Below are 21,500 nucleotides of genomic sequence, written 5' to 3' on the forward strand. Positions count from 1 at the left end.
CAAATAACTAACAATATGCTGACTAAGGTCTGGCAAAGAACAAGCACAGCACATGTAACATCCATGGCTTAGAGGTTGCTCTGGATTTAGCTTAAAGTCCAAAGACTCATGAATTGATGAAAAGGAAATAGCAATGGTATGAATTGATGGAGTTAAAGGCCCTATCAAATAGAAATAAGAAATTGGTGACTGTGGGAATAAAATATATTATAGGACAGATTTATAATGTTGACATGTTGCAAATCAGTTTAACGCGAGTTGTTAACACCATACAGAACTTAGATTGCCAAAGTACCTTCACTGCTAGGAATTAAATGGGATAACACTTGATTGAAATTAGAACAAGGGCAAGATTGAACTAAAATTACCAGTCTCTAACAACTAGTGACTTTATCGATTCAATCTATTGGCATCTTCTCGAATTGTTAGAGTTCGCAAATTCAAATATCGTCTAGGTCATCAGCTGAAGATGCTCGAGTCAAATGGTTAATTAACATATATAATCAAACATGCCTGATGCCTTTTTATTGATACAACAGAGTCCTTCCACCAACCCTGCAAAAAATGTTCGCTAGAAACAATGCCAAGCCAGGAAGCCAATTTGGCTCAATTAAATTTGAATTCAGTTTGGATGGGGTCAGACTCAAACCATTGAAGTCCTGTCACGTAACTGGCCAGACCCAATCATTTGAACCATTTTCTTGTAATAATCGAACAATCCCCATCCTCCTAGGTCTTCCCCTTTCAGCAAGTACACTTCAAGCCCACTCCAAGTTGAAGTACTCGAACTCGATTCCCGTTTCCCTGGTCTACTTCCCAGTTGACTAAGCCAGCGATTCCCCTTCCCAGATCGTTGCCCAAAGCCTATTCAAAGCGAGTCGTCTTCGTGTTCTCCGACCCGACTCGTAGCATTGGATAACTAGTATAAATACGGAAACGAAGAAAACGAAGTCGCGACGCGAGTTGAAGAAAACGGCAGAGGGAAAGAGAGGGTTTGACGAAGGCTCGTTCTGAGATCCCGAGCTCTGAACCTCTCGAGGGCTCCGCCCCTCTTCTTCCTCACCTTATAAACCTTTCTCTCCCTCCAATCCGTTCCTCCTGGGGTTTCTCTTTTTCCAAGGAGAAGAAGGCGGATCGACCGATCTCTTCATCGAATCACGCGGTGGTTTAGTGCTGGAGGTCAGGGGTGCGCAATATGTCTCGAATCGTTGACTTTATTTTCTTCTTTTTTAAGATCAAGATTCGTTGTTGATGATTGTTTTCTTGGCTTCGATTTGGTATTTTGGACGGATTGGTTTTTGTTTCCTGATGGGTTTCAGACATGTGTGCGGTTTCTTGGTTTCAAGTAGTTTCGAGATTTTGTTGATCTAGGAGCTATGGGAGCTGATCGTGGTTCTCGTGATGCGCGTGGTATTGCGAAAAATTGTTTCTTTTGGTCGATTTGGAAGGGTTTTCGAATTTAAGATGGTCGTAGTTTTTTCCCTTTGTGGAAGATTTTAACTATTCTTAGGGTGCAGATATTTGGCTAAATAAGTAAAGATTAGAAGTAGAAGAAAAATATGGATTTCGAAATTTTCGGCTTGGAATTTGAGAAGGGTTCTTGAAATTAATTTTCTTTCACGGAAAGTAAAATGGTGGATGACGATGTTTCATTAAGTGTTTCTTTCTTTGCTTTTTTTATGTTAAATTCATGGTTTCTTTACCCTTTCTCTTTTCTGAGATTGGTGGAAAAGGCTTATTGTTTGATTTTTATGTTTAGAACCATGGAATTTTGAATTTCATCAACTTTTAATATTGCCCTCACATTTGGGTTTCTAGAATCAAAATAACGAATGAACTCCTCAGACTGAAAAATTCAAATTTCGTTTTCAACGAGACTAGCACACAGCAGTTAGATTCACATAGTAGGAGATGTAAAATACAGCTAAAAAGAACTTTGCTTATGGTGCATTTTGTCCATTCTCGAAGAAGTCTTTTTGATTCTTATGTGTTGTGAAGGAATGCTTGTTTAGTTCAGAAATGTATATGTATATTAGAGTATTGCTTTTTGTTACTATTATGGAAGCTTCATTATTGGGGAAAAAAAAATGCCTGGCAGGTTTGCATGGTGTCAAGTCTTTCAGTTCAAAGTTTCTGCTGTACTTGAGCAGTAGAAAATTAAATAACTTTCTTGGAAGATATGAATCCATATATTGTTGGCATCTTTGTGCCCCTTCTGTTCTCTTTTGTCTTACGTAAAACAAAGGATGGGAAGAAGCGGGGAGTGCCTGCTGATGTTGGTGGAGAACCTGGATATGCAATTCGTAACTACCGTTTCAGTTCCCTAGTGGAAACGCACTGGCAAGGGATCAGAACACTTGCTGAGCTGTTTGAGAATTCCTGCAAGCTGTTTCCATACAAGCCTTTGTTTGGCTCCCGTAAGCTTATTTCCAGGGAAATAGAACGAACTCAGGATGGTAGATCTTTTGAGAAGCTCCATTTGGGGAACTATGAATGGATGAGTTATGGTGAATCTTTCAAAGCCGTCTGCAATTTTGCATCCGGTCTAGTGCATCTCGGCCACAAAAAGGATGAGCGCGTCGCTATCTTTGCTGACACACGGGCAGAGTGGCTAATTGCCTTGCAGGTGGTTTATCTGATCCGATAACTATGGTATGCTGGAAAGGAAATTTGTAATCTAAAAAGTAAAAACTGTTTGATTTGATGCCATGTGCTTGAGAATCACTTTTCTTAATGCTTAGTAAAAGATGAAGATTCTTATGATGTGTAAGCAAACAATATGGACATAGGTGGGCATATGCTTTTTGGCATTTTTCTTTTGGTTAGATGTGCTTTTTAGTGGTTAAGAAAATGAAAGTTTAAAGGGTGAATCATCTTATTTGCATTTTACATGAATATGATCGCATACTAACGAACTTTAAATTAAAAATTTTGAATACTAAAAGTAAAATTGCAAAACCACGTTTGCTTAGCATAGACTAAGGAGTATTATTATAAAATATAGGAAACAATTCGACTTGGAACTATCATAAAACATGAGTGTGTCCTGTGAGCAATTACTTATTTAAATCATAACTTGGTTTTCATAAGTGGGATGTTATATCCTAACAATATTTAAAAGTGTCTTGATGTTCCAACTTTTCAATTACCATAATAACCTTACTAGACTTCTCTCTCGAAAAGTTTATATCAATTGTGTCTAATCCATAAAAAAATTGGATTATAGCATTGGTGGACTCTCAGTAGAAGTTACTGAAAGAAACAATCTCCTTAAGTTGGGATTCCCAAAATTTTTTGCCTAATAAGAGTCACATGTTTGCCAAAATCCAAATTGACAGTGATTTGTTGATCATTACCAAAATTTAAATTATTTGCATTAATATATTGTAAAGTAAATCTTAAACAACGTATTTGTTGGCTTTACATCTAAAATCTTGGGTCATAGCCATGTGCATTTTAACTAGTCATCTTGAAATGCAAATTAATTCAGTGCAAGATTTTTACTTAGGGTTTTTGATTCTGTGGCAGTACTAAGTGTAATGCATAACAGTTACGTAATTTCCAGCTGACTTTCATTTTCAAATGCTAATGCTAACCATTCTGGCTTTTCCTGAATAGGGTTGCTTCAGGCAAAATATCACAGTGGTCACTATATATGCTTCCCTGGGGGAGGAGGCTCTTTGTCACTCGTTAAATGAGGTCAGATATTGTGCATTTTCGCGACATATGTAGTCTATGTAATCCTGCATCAATTTGACTAAGGTTTGATGTATAACATGCACTGATGATTTATATTCTTTCAAATTCTGCTCACATTTCAGCTGATATAGCCAGATTTATGTATTCGATATTGTGACATGGATGGTTAAGGGTATGTGGTGGTGTTTTGTTTGAAACCTAGGCCCTCTGTGGTATTTATGCTTGAAAGTATTGCCATTGTCCTCTTGTAATATTTATTCTTCTCATTCCGAAGTGATTTGGTCATTCAAATTTGCACTTTTCTGTTTCTAATCTCGACATTTCATTTATACCTAAAGTGTACTTTATCTACATCTATGGTGTACTTATGTTTTTCCCTATTCCATCAATCTTTCTCTTGTAATGGTATTGCATTGATATTTCCAGATGCTTAACAAGTTTTTTCATGATCATTGTTCAGACAGAGGTTTCAACTGTAATCTGTGGACATAAAGAATTAAAAAAGCTGGTTGATATAAGGGGACAACTTGACAATGTAAAACGTGTGATTTATGTGAATGACGAGGGTATCTCGAATGAAGTATCATCAGCTAAGAAGAATGCTAGTTGGACTATGACATCATTTGTGGAAGTAGAGAGACTGGGTCGGGAAAACCCTGTTGATGCATATTTGCCCGTCTCAGCTGACATTGCAGTGATAATGTATACGAGTGGTAGCACTGGTTTGCCTAAGGTTGGTTTTAGCTCAAACATTCCCCTCTTTTTATATTGGTTTGCATATTATATTTTATGATGCTTTTCTAAATCATTTTATTTTTCTTACTGGTAAGCTGGGATTGAAGCTATCTTAATGTACTTTGTAGTCATGGTTGATGATGTTTTAACCTTACGACCTCAGATTGCTAAACATTTCCAACTTGCTGAGCTATGTGATTAAAATTGAGACTTGTCCATGAAACAACCTCGGTATGTGATTGCTCATGCTGTGTAGAACACTTACCTGTGGTGTGGATTTCGTTAAATGATGGATAAATGGACATTTTGAATTTACTTCAACAATGTGTGACTTAGGTCTTCATGTATTACATCAAATCTACACACACATATATGTGTATATATCTGTATCTCTGTGCTTGTGCAGGCATGCTTGTATACATTATTGTTTTTGTGGGTCTCTATGTGCACAAATGCTTGTGCACATGCATCCCTAGTAATTGATTACAGTCTGCTTGCTATGATATGTACTATACCTGTTAGTTAGCCATATATCTTGATTAGTAACTTGATTCCGTCAGCCATCAACTTAGATGCTCTGAGAAAGTTCAGATAATGCACATGCATTGATACATCTATCTATTTGCTATTGCTTGATCATTAAACAGTTATTTACTTTATTTGTTAGCTATCAAGTTATTTTTATAAAGGAGTTCATCTATATGCATAGCTAGTTGGTGTTGAAATTCTTTGGCGTCCTTTTATTTCTTTTCAAGCTTTATAAGAAAAATCAATTATTCTGATGTTTCAATTTCTATATGCTTTGTTACATATCCTTGTCATTTTCTTTTATCTCTAGCTGAATTTATATCACATTGTCACCATATCCATATACTGTATGATTAGCTCTCCTGGTTTCTTTACAAACATATATTTTCAAGACCTCTGTTTCTCAATTTCAATGGAAAGCACCTGTTTTGTCAGTGGTTGTCTTTTGGGTCCTTACATTTCACACAAACTGTTTTTGCCTACAGTGCTCTTTTTTGAACTCCCTTGTAAATTTTTTTAATTATTTATAATTAAATCTGCTGTCAGAGCTCTTATTTGTATTTGTTTCCTTTCTTAGAAAGTAAACCATCCTTTCTTTTGCTATGCTTTCACTTTTTCATGGCTATATGATGGTAATATGACCCATTAAAAATATTGCGTATGAGGAATGGATTCCTAATAAGAAATCGAGGGCTTAAGATTTCAGAATGACAATATAGGTGGACTAGTGCAGGAATATGTTACTAGTTTGTTCAAGAGCCTTTCTTTTTGTCAATGTTTTGAGGGCCTTAGTTTCTAATCTTTTAATTGTTTTATTCTTATTGAGAGATGACCACATTCAAATTCCAATCTTGCCACCAATAGGGAAACGACCTTAACTTATAGACTTGATCACTGAGAATATATGGGAAGATGGGACAACATGGCCTTACCCAAAAGTACCTTCCCACTAAAGGGCCTAATTTTTGGTAATATCTCTCTGTTCTTGAATTAGTCTATATTTTGGTCCCAACCATGCTTTTGATCTTCTTTACACTGAAAGCTAACCGATTGTTTCATAATAATTGTCAAATCAATCTCCATTATCAATTTGTCATCATTAGCATCGAAACTAATTGTCCATACAACATGAATTTGTTTTTTAACAATTGGAGAATTATTTTTGCTGCACATTAGAATGTCATGATCATAACCTAGATGAGTAAGTAGTAAGTGGATAGTTCTCAATAATAAGCTCATCTTCTTGGTGCCTTACGAGCAATTCCAAACATTCAACATTAGCTTTTGTATCTTATGCGGCTTATATGCTTTCAATCTCCTTTTTGCTATTCTCTGAATTCTGAACCATTGTTTAAATTAATGGAGAATTTTGTTTATGTAATTGATTGAATTTAATGGTACAAGTTTGGAGCCAAAATCCTATCATGGTGGGTTATCTGAATAGAGAATCTATGATGATAACCATGAGTGACATCAAAAATGCCCAAAAACCAAAAATTAAATGTTCCAGAGATTTCACAGATATGCAACGAGTGGTAAAAATGGCTGCTTTTTTACATCAGTATAACTAGTTTAGTTTGATGTGTTATTTGAAATTAGTCAAACATGGCTAATTTGACTCATTTTGTTGACTTTTAAATGTGCAAATTGTGATTAAGTCTTGAAGAGTGGAGTAGTAATGCCGCAAATAAATCGCACCAAAAAAGTTACAAAGGTGAAGTGTAACTTTTCTACTGCACCAGTTACCGACAGCCTGTATTGTGTCAATGTCATTGAACAGAGCAATGAGAAGTTACATGTCAGATGTGTAACTTTTCATGTGAGATTTCTATGTTACTAAAGCATTTTGCTAAACAACATGGATTCTTGACTTATATGGCCTGCCATCTATTTTGTTGCACTAGTTCTGCTAGCTCTATCATATTCTATTCACTTGATACACATGTCCAAACCTTCAAGACATTTAACTTCTAATATTTTGTCATCTTATATACATTTTTTCATCTCCTATTAATAAACATCTAGCCGTCCTTTATTTAGATGGCAGATGATGTGTTTTGCACCAAAAGAATCTGGGCTCCTATCTTATTAATGAAAGTCTAGCCCTCCTCTGTTTAGATGGCAAACCGTGTATTATGCACCAAAAGGATTTGGGTTCAAACCCCTTTCTTTGTGTGTGTACGTGCACGCATGTGTGCATGCATGCTTGAGCACTTGTCTGCGTGAGCGCTCGCACATGCATGTTTGTTAGAATCCCTTTATAGTGAGTATGCATGAGAAACCATCATCTAGATCTTTGTATTACTAAAAACTCAGCAATGCTGAGGATTTTTCTTAGGCTACTTATCATCTAATTATTTTTTTCTGTCATGAAGGGGGTAATGATGACACATGGTAATCTCCTAGCTACTGTTTCAGCTGTTATGACAATTGTCCCTGCACTTGGTAATAAGGACAGATATTTAGCATACCTGCCTCTAGCTCATGTTCTTGAGTTGGCAGCAGAGGTAAGATGTTTCCAATTATATCAACTTCGAACGTAGATGAAACTTCATGCATGTTATTCATTATTAAGCTTCTTCGTTTCTTTAACTTATTTTCTGACTACTAACCTTATCTCCCATGTAGCATGTAATGGTTGCAGCAGGAAGTTCTATAGGATATGGGTCACCTTTGACTCTTACTGATACATCGAACAAGATAAAGAAAGGAACAAAGGGTGATGCTTCCATCTTGGGACCAACACTGTTGGCTTCTGTACCTGCTATTCTTGACCGTGTTCGTGATGGTGTGTGGAAAAATGTAATGCCATTTTCCATGTGGATTTTTGAGTATATTTCTTCACATGATTTCTATGAGACTAATTGCATGCATTCCTTTTTCTTTTTCCCTTACTAAATTTCAGGTAGATGCAAAGGGTGGCTTATCAAAGAAATTATTTGATATCGCATATAATCGTAGGTTGGCAGCTATTAACGGAAGTTGGTTTGGAGCATGGGGTGTAGAGAAAATCCTATGGGATATTCTTGTCTTCAGAAAGGTTCGAGCGGTCTTGGGTGGTCATATTCGTTTTCTACTGTCTGGAGGGGCTCCTCTCTCTGGTGATACACAAAGATTTATCAATATATGCCTTGGGTTAGTATGATACCGAGAGATTTATCAATAAACAAAAATAATAAAAAAATAAATTATGAGTGCATATTACATGCATTTGCAGGTGTTCTAATGGTATGTGTTGTAAATAAGAATTTATGCTTTCATTATTCTATATGTTAGGAAAAGATGAAGTAGCAGCTCAAGGACTGTTGCTTCATGCAAACGTAATTCTGCAATAATTTTTCCTTTTGGGATAATGGATCAAATTTAACAAAATAGAATAAACACTCTTGTTAGTTTTACAGATTTGTATTTGCGACTTAGAGCCTGAGCTGTTTGCATATTTTGACAAAATTTCTAGTGCTTTTTGAGGAGGGTGTTTGAGTATTTTTGTTCTTATAATTCCTGAATTTTCTATAATTTGGTCAACTATTTGGAATGTGATAGGCATGGCATCGCATAATTCCATGCAAGTGTCATTGAGAGATCTTGAGTGTAGATAAGTGGAGGCATGTAACTACATAAAAATAAAAGTACATAATTGTTCTTGACCTTTATATTTGCAGGGGATATAGTTAGACTTAGAGGAACCCCAATTTTAGCATACCAGAGAAAAGGTTGGTGAAATTTCAAAAACAAATTCAAATGTGCAGAGAGGTTTCTAGATGAATGTAAACTCTCATAATCAAGGGCTTTGCTAGAGCCAGTAATCTTATACCATGGCATTGTTTTCTCCATAATTTAAGCTTATTTCTCAACTTCTCTATTCCCAACCAGAAACATAATCCCCATGTTTAGTTCATGCAGCGTGCAAAAGGTTTCCATTAGTGTGGGTGATGCTGATGATAGTTGGGACTTTGGAAGACTCTTTGTCAGGTAGTTTCAGATAAAGAAAGGCACCAGTGAGTTCTTAGATAAGGTTTGGAGAAAAATGTATGGTAGTGAGATTACAAGAACAACTTCTAAGTGCGATTTCAGCTTTGAATGCTGGTTGCATGAGTGTGGAAATACACATTGTAAAACAAGGATAGCCATCATGGCTTTTAAGAAGGTTGGATATTTGGAAGTGATATCTCAGATTTCTTCACTCCTAAGAACTACAAAAGCATCTTTGCCCTTTCAATTTATCTTTTTCAATTCAATTAAATTGAAAATTTGGAGCCAAGATAACATCCCAGGAATATTGTCAATACTTTTTTCTAGTTCATGTACAGAAATGTCAAGACATGTAGAAAAGGTTGTTAGTTATCTTTGGCAGCCTGGATTCCTTGTTCGCAATGATGCCACATGAAGAGGTAAATTCCGAGAAGAGTATATTATATTGGCCATTGGGCCTCAGGCATGTTTGAAATTACCTTCTGCCGACATAGATTCTTTATGAAACCATCCTGTTTATTTGACATTTTTATTAAGGTATCAAGTTGGGTTGTCTTAATGTTGCATCCTTGCAATATAATAACGAAGGTCAATGCTAGGTAATGTCAGCATCTTGCCTTTTTGAAGCCATTTATTCTTCTACAGTGACCAAGGCTTTAAATACTGGTACCGAACTCCATACCATTTTTCCATTGGAATACAGGGATGTTACTATTGAAACATATAGATTCTGGAAAAAAATCAAAAAACCATTGACACCAACTGGTACAGCCTATATAGTACCATTGTTACAAATTGGTATTGACCAGTATGGGCGGTATGTATCCATACATCTGTTTCGGCATCCCATGCCTATACAAGTGCTGGTTTTGTGCCAGATATGTGCGGAACCAGTTGTACTATCCTGTTTTAATGATTTTTAAACCATGTCGGTGGTTGTCTCATGCAATTTTAAGATGACGCTTCTGTGAAGAAGATATGGGACGTGTGAAAATCCATTTTTAGTGCAAAAACTTTGGGTTTCCAACTCATTTGGTACCAATCAGCTTTCTTATAGGGGACCTAGCTAAACTAAGCAAGACATGTAACTAGTTTTCAAGTATGAATCCCTCTGAGGTTAGAAGTATTGCAGCTTCAAATGTTGAGTTAATCAATTATATGTGAACGGGGACTGCTTCTAGTCAATAAAGGTTCATTTAATTATTTGACCTAATTATATTTGCATTTTTATAATCTGTAGCGGCTTAAAGCCTGTGAAACTTTATGACGTCCAGGGCTCCGATAGGGCAAGGATATGGTCTCACTGAAACTTGTGCTGGTGGAACATTTTCTGAATATGATGACGCATCTGTTGGTCGTGTTGGTGCGCCACTTCCTTGTTCATATATCAAAGTACGAATGTTATTTTTTCATTTCTCTGACACTTGTAGCTTTTTGAGGAATTTTTTTGACATGACTAGTTCATCCTATCGCTAATGGTTTCTTTAATGCTTTTATTATCTGCTTTCCTATGATTACACCTTTATTTGGGAAAGGAAAGGATAAGAGTTTATGATGCCTTTATATATGCTGATCTTTTATGTGTTCTTTGTTTTCGTGAAGTTCACTTTACAAAGTATCCATTCTTTCATGGATTTTATTTTTTCATTCGTCTATTGTTTTATTGCTATTCATTTTCTAAAGATTGGCAACTTTCAGCAGGATTTTATCATTATATCATATAGTTGGCAAAAAGTGTCTCTGTGGCATAAGAGTCAGTCCACATGAATCCAACCCCTAGTAGTTATTTTATCTATTAAGACTTAAGTGTATATGACAACGACAATTGAAGAACTTTTAGTTTTATATATGATTTCTTTCTACACTTCATTACTTGTATATGTTCTTAGTATTCTCATTGGAACCTTTGTTACGGCTTTCTCTTAGCAAAATGACCAAACTACCTCTCACAGTGCTGTAGCATTAGAACCACATATTCTTGTGGTTTTGAGGAAAAGAACCAGTTGAAGGATCAGAAGAAATCATCTTTTAAATTTTAGCAATATTCATGTTCTATTTCTACTCTTGTTGCTCATATTGAAGCCTATTAAAGCCTCATGGCAAAAAAAATCAACATCATGATGAGGTAATAGTGTCTTTGCTGCCCTGGATGTTCAAGCTTTCTGAGGACTAGCCAGTGGAAGCTCATTTGTCACAGCAACTAGATGGTATTGAGAACTGCAATGGATAAGAGGTTCCATGCATAATTTCAAATCTGTACTATTCACTGTATATGCATCGCTATCCAATACTTTATAAAGTTTCCTTATGTTCCACATGAAGAATACTTATTTTTCACTGCACACGGGTATATTGACTGAAAAAACATCCTTTACATAGTTTTTCCTCTTATTAAGTGTAAAACATCCACAATCATTAACATAAGGTACTTCTATGTATCAGCTGATTGATTGGCCAGAAGGCGGATATTTAATCACAGATTCACCAATGCCTCGAGGGGAAATAGTTATTGGGGGTCCAAATGTAACTCCAGGATATTTCAAAAATGAAGAGAAAACAAAGGAGGTTTACAAGGTAGGTTGCTACCGTGATGCTGCGGAAACTTGTCTTATGTAATTCATTCGAGGCTAATCACCAGGTATTGATGTCTTTTTGCAAAGGTTGATGAAAGGGGGATGAGATGGTTTTATACTGGTGATATTGGGCGTATTCACCCTGATGGTTGCCTTGAAATTATTGATCGGAAGAAGGACATAGTGAAACTCCAACATGGTGAATATGTTTCTTTAGGAAAGGTATGAAAATTTGTGTATACTGTCATATGATTTCAAACCAACTTCTTCAGATATAAAGATTGCTAGCAAAGTCACATTATTATCACAAAATAACTATTCCTTTGCAGGTAGAAGCTGTTCTCATTGTGAGCCCTTATGTTGACAACATCATGCTCCATTGTGATCCTTTTCATAGTTACTCTGTCGCACTTGTGGTACCACACAGCAAGCAGTGGAAAATTGGGCTATGAAGCAGGGAATTGCTTACAGTGGTTTTGCAGATCTATGCCAAAAGGAGGAAACTGTCAAAGAAGTACATCGATCATTAGTAGAGGTTTGCATGTTTTTTTAATTTTTCTTATTATATTGTTTATTAAATAATTATAAGAAACTGTGTTAAATGCAAGGGGGTTCCCCCGGTTTCATCATGTATGATTTACTGGGACAGCCATCCTCGTTACCTCCAAAAATAATTTAAGGTTTCTAGTTTTGGAAAATTGTTTGTAAGTTATTGAATGTTATTATGTAATGCTCATTTTAAAAGTATGCTAAGTTACTAGGGCTGATGCGTGTTTATTATTTCATGTTTATTAGTGGGGTTAAATTTTCCCAATCAGATTTAAGGGATATACTAGTCATTTTTGTAATTTAGAAAATGACACATGATGCAACAACGAAATGTTAATCCGTCTGTAGCATCTTTTTTCTGCAAAACCTGTTCTTATGTCCTAATTGAATGCCTAGAAGTATGACAACCAACAGACTATGACTCTTGACTTACCAAACATGAAATGCTTGCTGGTTTTCTACACCCTATTTAGTAACTTACCATGCACGAGCTAATACACCTAGGCTAATGTATAGTGGCCCTACTGATGCACTCTGGGACAACCCTACCACAATTTCCCATCTCAATTTATCATGGTGAGAGCAGTTTTTGAAGTTTCATAATTATAGCAGAGCTTGATGATATGGTCCATCTTGAATGCAGCTGAGATTTTCTTTCTTTCTTTCTTCCTTATTCTAAAAGGAAGTTTTAAGAATAAGCGCAAAATTATTGTTGAAAGAAGAGAGGATAGTAATGTTAAATAGAGGAGTCTACACTAAGAACCGAGTCGATGTGCATTTCTTTAGGTGGCAGTTCAAAGAAGTGGCTATCCTAAAAGGGTCTCGCCGCAAGAAACGAGTGTTGTCAAAGGTGCACCTAGGTGACATGGCCCATGCAAAGGCCAGGCCTTGCACCTCGCCTGCCCTAAGGCGAGCCCCCTTTGCTTGGACGCCACAAAAGCGCACCTTTTTATGCTTGTTGAAGAAAAGCCCAGGCACAAGGCTTTCTGATCCTTTAATCTGGTAGTTTCTTCTTCTTCTTCTTCAGCTGCAGGCCTGCAGCCATGTTTCTATCCAGCAGAAAGAGAACTAGCTCCTCCTCCTCTTCATGCGCAGCTGCAGCTGTGGTCCTGCAGCTATATTTGAAATTCTGATCTTCTTATTCTTCTTCTTCTTCTTCTTCTTCTTTCTGCTGCTGCAGGCCTGCAGCCTGCAGCCATGTTTCTATCCAGCAGAAAGAGAACTAGCTCTCCTCCTCTTCAGGCGCAGCTGCAGCTGTATTTGAAATTTTGATCTTCTTCTTCCTCTTTTCTTCTGCTGCCGGCTTGCAGCTTTCTATCCAGCAAAAGAGAACTAGCCCCTCCTTTTCAGGCACAGCTGCAGCTGTAGGCCTGCAGCTATATTTGAAATTTTGATATTTGACATGCCACATCTGATATGTGTATAAATCTGAATTCTAATGCTTCTTTTATTGTAGTTATGCTCATAAACTGATAATTCATTGTTAGAATCATGTTTTCACTAATATTTGCATGTATGCTGATATTTTTGTGCCTCACTTTGTCAAGGCCGTCAAGGTGTCCGCCTTGCATTATACCTTGCACTTTATGCTCCAAGAAATCTTGGCATGTTGATGCACCTTGGGCCTTCGACAACCATGCAAGAAATTAAATTAACAACCTCCTAATGGAGGACACCAATTCCTCCTCTCAAATGTCTCAAGAGAATTCTAAATTTTAAAATAGTGGGAATCCTTCTGCCAAGAATACCAATATATTTTTTTCCTTTTTTCTTTTAGGTGAAGGAGTTTTCCCTTCTTTTTAACATATGATTTTTGCACATTGGTTTTCAGCTCTGCTAAGTATTCTGTTGTTACTGATCCCCGTCACTGCATTTGCATACTCTTATCATATGGTTGTAGGGTATGGTCGATCTTTCTTTCAAGGTTTATCATTGCATTATCTATTTTTCTGGTCTTCTGCGACTGATTTCTTTATGGTTGATTTCTCATCATTTATAATATTTATTTAGAATGACCCAGCACAAAACTGCTAGTAGGGATGTATTCTGGTACTTGTGGCTCCCAATATTTCTATGATGGAAAAATAGAAGTACAATTAGTTATTGGTTTTTCATTTTGATCTGATATGGTACAGGCAGCAAAACAAGCACGTTTGGAGAAGTTTGAAATTCCATCCAAGATCAAATTGCTTCCCGAACCATGGACACCTGAGTCTGGTCTTGTCACGGCTGCACTCAAGCTGAAGAGAGAGAACATTAGAAGGCATTTGCTGACGATCTTGCCAAGTTGTATGCTTGAGTCTTAGGTTCATGAGGCTTTCAGTTTGAACGAATGAAGCAGCTTTAGTTATTTTTCTTGTTGATGTGGGACTGTTCTCCTTATTACCCCTCCGTTGTGTACAATCTACTTTTGTTTTTCAATCAAAATATTTAATTTTTAATCCAGCCTTTTTTTTTTGGAGAATTTGCCATCTATAATTTCATTATTTTCAATAAGATGTTAAATAAACTGATGAACTCTGAGTTAATGACTCGGAATTTTATTAAGGTGCAGAATAGATGTGTAGTTATGTTACCATGATGACATACCAATGACTAGCTTGTGCGCTAAAATCAAAATTCTCATAACTCGGTTTTCAGTGTCGGAGTGGGACCTCTTCGACCTCCTCTATTAGGCTGTTCTTCTGCAAAATATAGGATATGTGCCTACCCTGATTGATAAAAATTTTTAACGTAGAACACATGTTAGATTTATTCGCTCGATGGAACCAGGCATGCGGCCGCAGGTTACCGAAGATGATATTATTGGTAGAACCGGTTGTTAAAACCATGCTAGCATTTCTGGTCAAACCAAATTACTCTCCTGGTGCAGCTGTTTGTTTCAACTGCAACCTTGGACATCTAGCAAGAGATTTTTTTTTTTCCTATCATATGGAAGACAATGAAATTGAGGTTTCCATTGTTGCTGAACGGTAAGGGAAGCCTGCTGTACCATGATGGTATATGGGAGTCGTAATGAATTATTTTTGCACAAAAAAAAAAAAAAAAGCTTTTTGGATATAGCCGGTCCAACTATCTATAATCCACGTCGCTGCCAGATTAATGAATTGCCTTAGGGTTCGAACAATAAACTGATCATGCATGTGTGAATTTGCAAACCTAGCTTTCAAAGTGAATCGCCATGAAAATTACAAAGAAAAGATTTGGTTTGCAAGCTCTGAAACATACCATGTGGGGGGGAAATTTTGAAACTTCCAAACTGAAGGATTTCATGGATCCAGCAAGCTCCAGAAGCTTATGCAGCAAACTTCTGTTGAATTTCTACTGCACTGAAATTACTATGATTTCTTTCATGAAGCCTGTGAGAAGCAATCGAGGAATAAAGAAATGTAAATGTAGCTGCAGTATGTGAAATACTGCTCAAGTCCAAACTGTTTATGCTTTTAGATGTCCTTCGGTACACATGGAATCACACTCCTCCAGCGAGCATCAAGGATTAAAACCATTCATAGTGTATTAACAACACAAATTAAAGCAAGACCACAGAAGTGCCAAAACAAGGAAACTGCATGCAGTCTATAATCCAATGTTCATTTCACAGAGATCCATACATATCCCAACGACCAAATTTATCACGTTTAATTTATGTGAAGGAGACCCCCCAAAATAATCCAGAATATGAATCAAATATCGAGTTAAAAAAAACACAATAGTGTTCCCGCAAAAAGAAAAACGTAAAATGTGGCGAGTGTCAAACTTCTTGATGCACTGGTGCTTGGTCTTATCATTGCTGACGAGTCAAGACTCAGTCTCGAGTTCTTCTTAGACATCTGAATGATCAAAATACGTATTCACGGAGGGAGGGAGTGGGGCTGTGGAAGAGCGATGTCCGAACTCAGATTCACTCATACTTGCGTCTAAGTTGTGTCATGTCTTTAGGATTTCAATCAACTTGGAATGTTAATTACATGGTGGAGAGATGCATAATCCTCTCTAACAAGCATTAGAAATCTAAGATTATTGTCTCTAAGCCTTCAGAAATGAACAGAATTAATAAATGAAAGAATTCCTATACTAGTTGCAAGTTGCATGAGTATTTCCACGACAGGTACCATGTTTGGTGGGTTCCTCCTAGGTATAGTTTTATGGAGGTGATGATGAAAGTTCGTACTGGTTAGCAAATCTAATGTACACTATTAGAATGTTAATTTTAGGAATGCTTAACTAGGGGTGGTAATCGGATTGAGTTGGATTGAATGTGGGTCGGGTTGAACAAAGATCAGATTGATGGGTTAGGACCAGTTGAACAAAAGAGAAACAAAAGCCTGCATACGAAGTGTCACACCCCAAATCCAGGACATAACACGGCCATGCTATCAAGAGATGGAGCCCACGATAACACGATGCCAATCCATCATAATCATCTAAAATCCATCAAATAAAAAGATTCAATTCCATTATTCATCAAATAATGGAACCAATATTGGTTTAGAGCATCTAAATCCAAAAGCAAGTACCATCCCGAATCTCAATATTTATAAATAACTACAAATCCGTGATTATAAAATAACTAAACTTCTGCTACCAAATTTTCAAGCTTGCCATGCAGATCTTCAAGTCTGGATTCTTTTTTGCCGATCCTAACCTTATTCCTCTGTTCAAACAAAAAGAAAACAAAAAGAATATGAGCTACACTAGCCAGTAAGTAGAACTTGCGCTTCCTTATCGGATCAAGCATAAGTTTTTCATTATAATACAATATTTAGAAAATAACAGATAATACAAAATAAAGCATTTCATAGAGCATATAACAAAACAAGTTATAAACTCATCATGCATGTATATTTCACAATCATGAATCGTAAATCATTTTCATCATGTATTCATGTCATGTTTTAAAACATTGCTCACAGATATTCATACTAAGGTCACTATTATATCCGTGATAGGGCCATGTTTCTTTATCGACAGAGTTCTTAATTCATGTGCCAACTTTATATCCACTGCAGGCCATGTTCGTGTGGATGCTAGCTCCGGATGTCGACCTTTCCGAAGGGATTCATTCATAGCCATCTGAGAGTCTTTTTGAAATCATTATATCTTTTTCTTAAAACATACATATACATAGATGAAAAATAATAAAATTTCATGCTTCATAATCATGCAACCTTTTATAAAATACATTCATGCAATCAATGCTCATAATAAAATATACTTTTTTATATCATATATGCCGATCCCTATTTTATGAAAAATATGATTTCATCAATAAGAGATCATATGCACGAAAATCATGGAGATTTAAAAATAAATAAGGAGCGTAAGATCTACTTACATCATTCATCTTAGATCTTCAGACTTCGTTAAAAGAATCAGCTAATCTTATTTAAAATATCAAATCATCATCAATTTCTATTCTATAAATATAACAAATTAAATCATAAGGAAAGAGGACTGTTGTCCGGATATGTCGGACCATCCAGATACCCGGATAATTCAGGATCTCTGATCTGAGAGTCAGATTTAAGTGACTTGATCAAAAAATTATGAAGCACAGATTAGATCAAGATCAATCAATAGAGTTCATTAATAATGAATTTGAAAGATACTTGATATTATCAAATGAGGTTGACATACAGCACGGATATCAAAACAACTTTGGATTATCTTGTTAGAGTCAACATGAGCCCCTAAAAGATGAAGGTATGACTTGGTACAGGATTCATAGACCTTCTTAGACAGAGAAAGTCAATCATGAGAGAGAAAGTAGAGAGAGAAAGTGGAGAGAGAATCTTCGTATCCTTCAAAAGTGGCAATCATGATTGAGATCATCAGTGGTCATATCAGGATGACTTAATATGGATTAACCATGATTGATGTTATCAATTTCGAATAAAGATCGGATCGGAATCCAATTCTGCACGAATTTCGAAGTAATTTCAGGTTATCATATTTTCATCTCAAGTTTATCCTAGGGTCTATGATGCAATTTGAGAGAGAGAGTGATCCTAGAGAGATAAAATCCATAAAAAGAGATAAAAGGTCTAGAGAGAGAAAATTTAGAGAGAGAAAATAGAGAGAGAAGGTAGAGAGAGGAAGTCCAATTCTAGAGAGAGAAAGACTTAAGAGAGAGATGAAAGAAACTTTCTCTCATGTGTATTTTATTATTATTTTTTTTTTCTTTTCTTTTTTTTTCTTTATTATTATTATTATTATTATTATTATTATTATTATATATTTTTTTTTCTTTCTTTCTTTCTTTTCTTTGTTATTTTTTTTTCTTTTCATTTTTTTTTCTTTTCTTTTCTTCTTTTTCTTTTCTTTTCTTCCTTCCTTCTTCTTCTTTTCCCGTTTTCTTCTTTCTTCCTCTTCCTTGGCCGAACAAGGGGAGGACCAGAGGGTGGCTCGGCTCCAACGAAGGCGCAACACGGTCGGAGATCTGACAACGATGGCCGACAATGGAGAGCAAGGGATCGCCGGCAACAAGGCTCGACCGGCGGGCGAAAAGTTTTCGGAAAAACAGAGGACCTGCCCCTTTTCTTTTTATTTTCTGGTCATTGGCCGGTCACCAGCGGCCAAGACCTCTATGGAAAGAGAGGTAGAGGTGAGGGTCCCATCTTAAGGGTGAGATGCCGCAAACGCGGTGCCGATGGCCGAAAAAGAGGGGGAAAGGACTCGTCCGAACAGGGCAGAACAGGATCTCGTCTTTTCATGAATTTTTCGACGATCCCGATGGCCGGCGAGGGTGCATGAAGCTTCGAGAAGGAGGGAAGGAAGAGAAGAAGGAGGGTCGGAGCTTACCTTCGACTCCGATGAGGTCTCCGACGAGAAATTGAGGCGAACACAAGAACAGGGTCGGCAGCTTCAACGAGAAATTTCGAGAGAAAGAAGAGGGAGATCTCACGGTTGGTCTTTTGAGGGGGAGAAAGGGGATTTATAGGGTTCTTTTCAAGGATTTTTGATGACCCTGGGAGTTCTTCTCCTGGTCGGATACAGGGAGGAAAAAGACTCCCGTTGGGAGTCTTCGTCCTCTATTTTTTTTTTTTTTTTTTTTTTGTGTTTGGACTTTGTGGGCTGATTTTGGGCCCAATTGGACCGGTTATCACACGAAGTGTCGACGATAAAAAATAAAGTGCAATGTGATGGGCCCGGGGCATATTGGCCTTCCCATCGTGTCCTATAGACTTCATGTAGACCTCGGAACGGTGCTGTTACTCAAGATATATATGACGACCATGGTGCCCACCTTGGGTTATCAGCATTAATCTCCCCAGTGGCAAGTCAAGTGTCATCTTTGGGTTTCTCTAGCAGCACTCACCTAAGCTAGCTGAACCAAGCTTCATTTAAGTGCTGTTGTTAAACTGTATCGGTGCCGAACAGTTTTTTTTTTTTTTTTTTTTCAGAAATTTTGGAATGAGTTTTCGGGAAATCAAAAGGCAAAACATGCAAGGAAAAGAGTTTCCTATGCTTTCAAAAACGAAAATCAAAGCCGAATACTAAGGGTAATATGAAGCAAGCCCTTTAGTTTTTATTCTCGAAAGAGAAATGAAAGAGCTACAACTACAAGTGGGAGCGGATTACTAAGATACGAGATCACGGCAATTCCCGGTTTGCCACAATCGCATGCATCACACGTGGTAGCGCCAGTGAATGGGATGCTCTCCAGCTTTGAAAGGTGGGCGACTTTACCTGGAGATGCAAACAAGTGAAACCCGGCACATGGGCATACAAACAAGCGTACGTGCCAACCTTGCTTTCACTACCATCCTTTTCTTTTTACCAACAACCATCCTCTCTCTCTCTCTCTCTCTTCCTCCAATATTGCTCATCTCTTCCTCTAGCTAGCAGCATGAATGTCTATGGAGAAGAACTCCCAACCTGCTATTTCCACCCAAGGCAAATCGTTGTGGGGATTTGTTCCCTTTGCCTGAGAGAGAGGCTCCTGATCTTGGCCGCAAAAGAAGGCCACCAACACCAGGCCAAAGACACCCACAGATCTCTCCAAGTTCTCAAAGGGAAACTCACCATTCATCTTCCTAGATTCTATGTTCTGAGCTCAATCCTCAGATTCCGGCATCGGAGAACAAACGACAGTTTCAACGAAGGCTCCTTCACCAGTCAAGGTACTTAAACCAATCTCTACTTCCATCTTCCTTTTCTTTTCTTTTTTTTTTTTTGATATTGAAAGAAGTTAAAGAATTTATCCCAAAAACCATTCAAATGTTTCTTTTTCTATCTTTTCTTAAAATCATGTGAAATATATAAGATATATACGAAGCAAATTCAAGATGAACATCTTGAGCAAGCATGTATAATGATGGCTCGATCGGTGCATTTGTTTCTTCTTTGCCAGATTCATTCATGTCCATCAGGTTCGACGATGACCAGCATGGACCTGAGGATCATGAAATATCGAGCGTGAAGGCTTCTTCCAAGCTTTTCGACTCCACCCCCAGCCACCAGGCCATGCCAATCCGGCACCAGGAAGGAGGAAGTGCGGTGGAGTATGCGAAACAACCTGGTATACCAAGGTGGCGCAAGCGGATTGGCCGCCTGTTCAAGCTTGCGAGGTGGAAGATGGCGACTGGTTAGGCCGGGCACGTGGAAGGAGATGACTGAAGGGAGGAAGGGTTGGATTTAGGAGGAGGACCACCACGGAGAAGGGAGGAGGAAGGTGGAGGCGGTAAAAGAGATGGAATAAGCTTCCACCGTGACTAAAACATTTAATGCTCTTTCTGTTGCCAATGGTCCATGTAATTAAATGTATGGGGGAATTAAGATGAACTTGATTGGTAATTAAGTTACTGCGCTGGCAGATTGCAAGATATATAGATGTGTTTTTGGAAATTCTAATTTAGATTTTGACGAGGTTCTGGGATATTATTGTAGTTTTGATGGTAATGCAACCAGAATTTTGTAGCTAGAGATAGCTTGCAGATTTTTATTGACAGTGTTGGTCTGGTTGCAAAGTAGCAGGTCTCTAATTTGTAGTGCAAAAGTTACTTGTGGTACCATGTTGAAGCATGCTTCTTTTTTTTTTTTTCCAATGGAATCAGCATCTTGTCTGCTTCCAAATGTAGTTTAATTTGTTATATAGAACTATATATATCCATTCTCATGAGGAAGTTGTTCTAACTTAGTGTACCATATATAGAACTAGGGAGCATCAAAAATTTTGCAAGTCTACAACTGTTGCTGTGTGCTGCATCAGAACTAATGTGTAAGGTTACAATCTAGCTTTAAGTTTATATATATAGATATATATTGCATTCATGAGGATTTTTTCTTATTGCTTTAAAATTCCCTCTCAGATTACAACCTTGTGTTATCCTTGCACTTCTTTTTGGTGGTTTACTGCCGAGTAAAATCTATTAGGAACTGGATGCTCTAGTTGATAGGCAGCCGAAAATATATAGTATTAGTTTTCCCCGATTAGTAGATATG

General features: G+C 37.2%; 2 protein-coding genes across 2 annotated transcripts; both read left to right on the top strand.

Moving 5' to 3' along the window:
* Positions 1–935: 935 nt before the first annotated feature.
* On the top strand, positions 936–14,501 carry LOC105051934 (long chain acyl-CoA synthetase 9, chloroplastic). The gene is given in 14 exon segments (XM_010932582.4): positions 936–1,186; positions 2,099–2,626; positions 3,619–3,699; positions 4,160–4,432; positions 7,338–7,469; positions 7,591–7,764; positions 7,868–8,097; positions 10,209–10,326; positions 11,377–11,508; positions 11,595–11,729; positions 11,837–11,927; positions 11,930–12,042; positions 14,192–14,315; positions 14,318–14,501. Coding segments are annotated over 13 exon segments (2,088 nt in total). The 5' UTR covers positions 936–1,186; positions 2,099–2,179; the 3' UTR covers positions 14,356–14,501.
* A 5,190-nt stretch (positions 14,502–19,691) lies between these two features.
* LOC105051933 (uncharacterized) lies at positions 19,692–20,909 on the top strand. Its single transcript, XM_010932581.4, is given in 4 exon segments — positions 19,692–19,806; positions 19,809–19,879; positions 19,882–20,179; positions 20,410–20,909. Coding segments are annotated over 4 exon segments (708 nt in total). The 5' UTR covers positions 19,692–19,706; the 3' UTR covers positions 20,649–20,909.
* The last annotated feature ends 591 nt before the right edge of the window (positions 20,910–21,500 follow it).

The sequence above is a fragment of the Elaeis guineensis genome, chromosome 9, assembly GCF_000442705.2.
Source record: "Elaeis guineensis isolate ETL-2024a chromosome 9, EG11, whole genome shotgun sequence".
Lineage (NCBI taxonomy): Eukaryota > Viridiplantae > Streptophyta > Magnoliopsida > Arecales > Arecaceae > Elaeis > Elaeis guineensis.